Source organism: Coturnix japonica, chromosome 3 (assembly GCF_001577835.2).
Source record: "Coturnix japonica isolate 7356 chromosome 3, Coturnix japonica 2.1, whole genome shotgun sequence".
In the NCBI taxonomy this organism is placed as follows: domain Eukaryota; kingdom Metazoa; phylum Chordata; class Aves; order Galliformes; family Phasianidae; genus Coturnix; species Coturnix japonica.
The window spans coordinates 18,757,567-18,765,066 of NC_029518.1; the positions used below are offsets into that span (position 1 = coordinate 18,757,567).

The 7,500-nt window shown below is 43.6% G+C and overlaps 1 protein-coding gene across 4 annotated transcripts in view; it reads right to left on the reverse strand.

The window, feature by feature from the left end:
* Positions 1-7,500, reverse strand: part of PROX1 (prospero homeobox 1) — a 49,950-nt gene that overhangs the window by 33,265 nt on the left and 9,185 nt on the right. For all 4 annotated transcript variants that reach the window (XM_015857342.2, XM_015857340.2, XM_015857343.2 and 1 more), the window contains exons 2-3: positions 7,385-7,500; positions 846-953 (exon numbers count right to left, since the gene is read on the reverse strand). The exon at positions 7,385-7,500 is cut by the window's right edge and continues 1,673 nt beyond it. In XM_015857342.2, the coding sequence (XP_015712828.1) occupies positions 846-953; positions 7,385-7,500 (224 nt within the window). The remainder of the gene's footprint in view (positions 1-845; positions 954-7,384) is intronic.

A 7,500-nucleotide genomic window follows, 5' to 3' on the forward strand; every position in this document is an offset into this window, starting at 1 on the left:
CAATTTCACAAACTAATTTAAGCTAATATGATGTTTATAAAGTTACTTAGATAATGATACCATGTATACCATTATAATCATTAAAACCCCATCTATGTTTAAAAAAAAAAAAAACAAAAAAAAACTTAGATGATTAACACAAAATCAAGTTGATGTGAAGGAACAATTACTTTTTTTAAAAAAAATCAGGAGGTCCTAATATTCTGTAGAATGAGGGAGGATGCAGCTGTATGTCGACAGCTTTCATATCCTCATTTGAATAATGTGGCCTGAATCTGTCACTTTATTCATCCTCCTTATGCTCAGTGTACTCTGCATCAACAACAAATTAAGTTGTAAATAAGAGACAATCATCACTTTTGTTTTTAAGCAGCTTCTGCATGGAGAATTTCAATGTACTGTTTCTTTTTGACGGAAAGAAAGGGATTCTGCACTGTGCTTATGTAAGCATAAATATGAGGAAACCAACCGAAATGAAACAATAAGGGAACACTTGAGAACTGCTCCAAAATGTTCTTGGAAGCACATTTCTACCACCACAAATCTCTTTTTTGATAGGATATGCATAAAGGAAATTGTTTAGTTCACCGTAACAGTAATTCTTACTTTGCTCTCAAGTGCTAATGACTCTTTTTTGTTGTTGTTGTTGTTATTATTTTTAATTTCCAGTCCTCCAATCTCCCCTTTCCACAACCAGGTACAGGCAAAGCATAACCTTGGTGGAAGGAAGAAGTCAGCTATGGCTTTGCAAACTCAGAAGCACAGCTGACCTCTGAGAACAACAAACTTCTTTGTGACCCAACACAGCATGCAGTAAGAACATGGAGGGGAAGAGATTTTCTTACCTTTACATCTGAGAAGTAGGTTTTCAGCATATTGGAACTTGGGTACCGGGTATAAAAGAACATGAGCTTGGCCTTTTTCAAGTGGTTCGGTGACAAGCCTTCCTGCATGTAGGATTGGATTGGTAAAGGAAAATGCTTAGCTTGGAAAGGCTACTTCTGAGTGTGCCCCGTGCACACACTGCACCCCCAGCCCGTGAGAGACTGAAATGGTCATGCTGTGATTTTCTGGAAATGGAAAAATGAAGAATGAGGAGACACACAACCCATACCTTCTATTCCCTATCAGTTTCAGGAATTCTGCAAGTTTACAGCTTGTGTACCATATGTATGTTCACTTGTTGCTAAGGAAACATGTGCCGCACAGAACTTATCAGGAGCTTTTTCTCCCTCTCCTCTGCAAGTCCAGCCCAAGTTTCATTTCCCCTCAGCACTGCATTGTGTGCACTGAGTAAACTAAGTGCATGTGCTACGCACGGGATGCTCCAGCCCTTGGAGCAATGCCTCCCGCAGGCAGCACATTTCACCTGCTCCGCTCCCATCCCAGCATCTTGAGCTGCTCCCTCTAATCCCGTTACAGCGCTGCCTCAATAATCAAAGCCAAATTTTCAGAGAGGCAGATCCCCTCCAACCTAAGTTGTCACTTTCTGGTTGAGCTGGTTAACACCTCCTCAGAAGATGCCACATTTGGGGCTCCACAATCGATGGACATGGGCTAGCAGATCAATAGATGGCCACTTACGCTATAACGCAGCCTATTTATCCTGGAAACATCATTACCTTTTAGATCTGTAAACAGAGGCAACAAAAACAGTTCCCAAGGGAATGCAAAGCTAACCATAACCATCTCAGCTTGCTGATTTTCTCCTGGCTCCTTGGCTCTCTTTTGTGCGCTGTGCACGAGGACGGCTCTGGTCACATCTGCGCCGCAGGCTGGCCCTGCCATTTCCTCAGCAAATTAATGGCTTTATAATTTATCAAAAATGAAGATGCACGTGGAGAAAATGAGTGTGGCCCCCACAAGGTCAATTAAGGGTTCTTCCCAGAAGCTTCTCTGAGGTCTGTTTCTCCCAAATGCAACTGCTGAAAACCTCACTCCTTTCACACCTGACGGAGGGGAAAGCTTGGCTATGCCTGCATCCACACTGCAGCCTCTCTGCCCTTGCTTTAGCGTTGGGAGAATGCTGACACCGAGCAACTCCTGCATTGGGAACTTGGGCACAGCGTTATAGCAGGCTACTGTTTATTAGCCAGGCTTTTTCAATTAAAACAAAACAAAACAAAACAAAATCACTCTTTTCTCTAATTTGTGAAATCAGTGAAGTCCCTCATCTTTATCCCAGTTATAAGATTTATTTTCAGACTGAAAAAAAAAAATGTGGTATTAAAAAAAAAAAGAAAAAAAAAAAGAAAGTAAGAAAGAAAGAAAGAAAAAAAAGTCATCAATAACATTAGTTTAAAAACCTCTTATTATCTGGAAGTAGAAGGAGAATGGCTGAGCCGAACTTGCATTTTGTTTTAGATGCTCGCTGATTACAAAGAAGATAATTTATGACTGACATACTTCTTGTGCCAAGAGAAGAGTTGAAAGAACCTCCAGTTACCTCCATTAGACTGATAGAGAAGTCTAAAAGAGCATTACACTCTGCAGTGCCATCTGTCAAAATACGTAAGTGAAATAATAGTAGCAAGCTGTCACCTATTGCTTAGAGATAAGAGTTTTAGACAAATCAAAACTTCTCCACCAGAAATCCACTTTGTTATGCGATCATTTCAGGGGAAAGGGAGTCTGAGGGGGAACTTCAAAAAGTAAAAGAAATAAAAACCCTAAGCCTCCTTAATTTGTGATTCCTCGGTCGCCGCCGACATGCTAATATCGGGTACGGCACACATTTTCTTTCAGCACGAGCTAAATGATGGACTTAAACTTTCAGGAAAAAAAACACCACTCTCTCCTGTTTGCTGGATTTAAGCATATTAGGCAGTTGTCTAAGCATTTTGATTCCTTCTGCATTTAGGATTTTTAAATATTCTCTGCCCTAATGCCAGGGGATATTGATATTGAATGAAACAAGTATTAAAAGATGTTCGAAGACTCAGATTCCCAGAAATCCATTTTCTATTAAAATTATACTTTTTCCTAAGCACTTGGCAGCCTTAAAGCTGTATCGAATATGCAACCAATCTGTGTATCTTGATCCTAAGGTTAACGCTGCACTGTGATAAAAGATCTGATCTGTAATAATCTAGCAAAAAATAGTTAATGACAGACTTAAGAGCAAGGAATTAGATAACCCATTGCTATTTCAGAAAAAAAGAACTGAACTGACCAATTGCTTAATTTCCTTTTTAAGTGCTTGGGCTGAAAAGCAACTGTTCTTCCAAGAAAGCACTAGCTGTTTCCAGGATACTTACACACGCACAATGACTCATGATGAAATAGATTCAGTAAACATACAGCTGTACTGAACACGAGCTAAGCCCCATTCAAGGCCAGGAAAGAAAACGAGCACAAATAAATATTAAGGAGGTAAAGGGAGGAGGGGTGCCGAATGGAACGCAAACAAGCTCCGTCCCAGCAGCTCGTGTGGCTTGCCTCAATTCTCCCAGCTATAGCTTTGTGAAGACAGATGACATTCAATTCTATGGGTAATGCAAAATAGACAATAACTGCTGAAACTTGAGCCAGCTGCCAGGTGTAAAAAAAAAAAAAAAAAAAAAAAAAAAGGAAAAGAAAAAAAAAACAAAAACAAGGAAGGAAAAAAAAAGGAGGAGAGAAAGAAAAGTTGATAAATCCATAAATTAATGAAAGACATCTGCTCAGGAACATAAAAGATCAGAGGAACAGTGTACTGCAGCTGAACCTAAAGCAGTGTTCAAACAACCTGAGAGCTCAGCGCTGTGCTTACCCAGTGCGACGCTGCCTCACCTCACCCAGCAGCAGCAAAAAGGCAAAACATTAAGAAATAGGGAGACTGGGAATGAAACCTAGACGTGCTCCTGTGTGTGTTACCTAGGGAAGCGGAGAGGTAGCGTTTGGCTCGTTTGCACTCTAATTCTCCCAGGGAGCTCTCTCCTCTTTCGCAAAAATATTTTTCAATGGGGATTTCTTTCCCTTCTGTCCCACTCATCCACACCTCCCAGAAAAACACCATCAGACTGTTCTAGTGCTGAGCTGAAGGGAAAGAGTCAAGAAGGGGCTGTATCAGGTAGGCAACCTGCGCTGGCAAGGCTAAGCTGCTCCTTCAGTTACACCTCAGCTGCTTTTAATCAGCAAAGCTTCAAATCGCTCTATCTCAGAGCATCTTTGAGACCTTCCAAAGGAAGGGCCAGATGAAAGAGCTCCCCCATTGCCCAGGTTTTATCGGCAGCACCAAGCTAACCAGCTTGCTGTACAATCACTTTTTTTTTTTTTTTTTTTAAGTTTAATTAGTTTAATTCTAGTCAGATGTAATAACTCCTCATTTTGAAATGTTGTAATTCGCTAATTATAGCTTTCACATATTGGGACTGCGAAACTCATTCCAGTTGGATGGGAATTCTGCTTAAAAATAAATAAATTGCAGAAAGTTTCACTGGTGTCCCAGGCCCTCCTCCCAGGGAGAGAGCACCCAACTCCTTCACCTTTCCCAATGTCTCAGCAGCACACAGGCTGCTGTTGTGCTGCAGTTTTGGTCTATGCAAATGTTTGGGGACTGAACAAGGCTATTTTTCTTGAGATGCAAAGAGGATGCGTGACAAAGGAAGACCATGCAGAAAAACAATTGGCTGTCTGTTTCTTTCGGAATTTGAATAAAACTTAATATTTGATTAAACAGATTAGTTTGCAAAGATATAGACTGCATTCAGGACCAAGACGGGAACTCATGCTGCAGGTGCATCTTATCTTGTTCAGCAACATACGCAAACATTAACCGTTTCCTTCTGCAATTCAGCAAGGAACAATCAGACGCGTTTTACAGGCGTTGGTTAAAAGAAACAAACAGAAAGCGGGCTGGTGCAGTGCGTTAGCCTACCACTAAAACCTGAACTTGGCTCTATCCGCCTGTCTTATGTTCTCATCCTGCCTGTATTGTCCAGCAAAACAGATGTTGCTTTCTGCAGGGAAGAAAGATCTGCTTCTCTGAAGAAATCTACTCCTTGTGTGTGCACACTCAACCATGTAAAATAAAAGCACCGCAAAAGAACCTATCACAAAACAAGCCAACCTCCATACCGCGCCTTTCCCTGGAAACTGCAGGCTACCTGGGCAAACAAGCTGCTGCTGGAAAACAACAACAACGTCCCTGAGCTGAACTGTACGCCAGAGCACACATCGTGTACAATCGCTCTTTACTAAATCTGCTTTTCCTAGCAGCTCTGCATGCAAACCCTGGCCAGACAGAACACTTCCCCAATGGCCAGGAAAGGAGCAGGGCAAGGATGGAAGTGGAGCGGCCCCAACGCTCACTGCCCTGGCTGAGCCCCATGCATGGCACTCTCACCCTGGTTCCAACAGGAGCTCTGTTAAGGACTGTCAGCGAGGGAAGAAGGAGAAAGGGAAAGAAATAGTAAGGAGGAGGCAGGAATTTGCTGGGCAGAGAGGACCACTTGCAGCCACACATTTCATACCTCTTAGGCTCCTGTCCTAGGATGAGTGAACTATTTTGACATCACCACAATTAGCACCCACCGCACCTTGTGGTAGGAATGACTTAATTGCTCTGGCCTGATTGCTGCCTTTGGCTGCCACTGGGCTGTCACTCATGCTAACCTCAGGACTGCTCTGAGAGCATCATAGCTTGCTTCTCAGTATGTGAGAATGAGTCTTGGTTTGGACCTCTGAAAGTAACTGGCAGTGACTGGGAACAATGCTGGCTTTGAACTGACTCCACTGTTTTGTCATACATTATACAAGGCAAGGGAAAGATTTCCCTGCTGTCAACAGGAAAAAAGTCCTCCAGATGTCATGCCTGCTCCTGGCTGGCTCTTGGAAATGCCGGCAGCTGGGGAAGGTGCTCTCAAGCCCTTTCTTCAACAGAAATGGGACTACTCACTCACGTCAGCCAAAAAAAATACTGGAGAGCAAGGGTTCTTCCTTGAGCTTGGCCTAGAATGGATGGCAGACCCTCAGAGGATAAGTGGATGACCCTGAAGCAGGCATCCTGCAAGTCTCCGACCCTGCTCACACAGTGCTGTGACTTCACACATCCACAGACACGTGCTGCAATTCCCCAAAAGTTCTCAGAGTTGATAATGTCCCTGAAGGCACCCAGTGGTGAGGGGCAGCCCTGTGTAGCTGCCTCATGGGACAGCCCTGTGAAGGGGATAGTCTCCCCATATCACCACTGTCACTTTACGGGGACTGAGTTATCTGGTCACAGCCATGGCCAACAACTTGGGAATTAAATGTGCTCCATCTACGCTTCCTTGCTTGCACTGCTGCCTTCTGCTGGGGTGCAGAAGCAGGGATAAGGTACCCATATTCCCTTCATTCAAAATCCTCAGTTTTAGCTTTGGACAGACATGGCATTTTATTTACTTTTAATACAATCGTGCTTGAAAGAAAAATTTTTTAACCAAAAAAATATATATAACTACATCTGTTTATGCCTAAATAAAAGCAGAGCTGTATTTTTCCCCAAACTAAATACTGGAATAGAGCTAAAAAGGACTTTTTTCTACAGAGAGAAATCAGAGACAGAATTTTTTTTTTTTTTTTTTTTTTTTTTTTCTCTCCAAGGAAGCAAAGTGTCCTGCAAATTTCATACAGCTGAAGTTTTATATTTAATTGTTCTCTCCAGCTTTCCAAAATAATTTGCTTTGTGTACGTTAGGACAAAAGATTTCTGTGTATGGCTGAACAGAGGTTAATCATGCATAGCAGGCAGCTGCACCAGAGCAGACCTCTGGGTGGGGGAAAGTACTTGGTGCTGCCTGAATAGATCAGTACCTGGGTCTTTTGTGCTTTATTTCCCTTACGTGAGAGGTGGAGACCCACAAAGGATTAAACACTGTCTCCCTGTGAGCTCCAGCAAGGCCACCATTAACATGGAAGGGGAATAATAGAATGGTTTTGGTTGGAGGGGACCTCAAAGCCTGACATGCCAGACATGGGCAGGGCTGCCCCCCCAGTTCAGGCTGCCCAGAACTCCATTCAGCCTGGACTGGAGTGCCTCCAGAGATGGCACCACAGTTTCTCTGGGCAGCTGTGCCAGTGCCTCACCACTCTCTGAGTAAAGAATTATTCCTGACACCTAACTGAAACCTCTCCTTTAACAGGAGGTGGCCATGCAGTGTTTTCAGCCAGGGTCATCACCTCCTGACTAGTGGGGAGGGAAACTCAACTGGATGGACTAAAACGTTGTGGAGACAGATGTCTCTTCTTATTTGGATGCTGTGGCTGGACGAGCACCTGCAGTTACTTGGTGTTTTAGCCCACACCTGCTCCCCGTGCCAGTGCCCCCCAACCCAGTGCCCTCAGGTCAGCCCCACACTGTGGGTCAGCCTCTGCTCCTCTCCTGCAGACCACCATGGCGAACACTCGCCTTCAGAAAAGGATATTGCACTTCCCGAGTAGGGTGAGATTTCAGACATGTCTTGCAGGTCACCACACTCAGACTTTATGAGGGACAAGGAGAGGCCTTCAGCAGCGCTGGGGGGGTGTGCAGGTGAGCAGG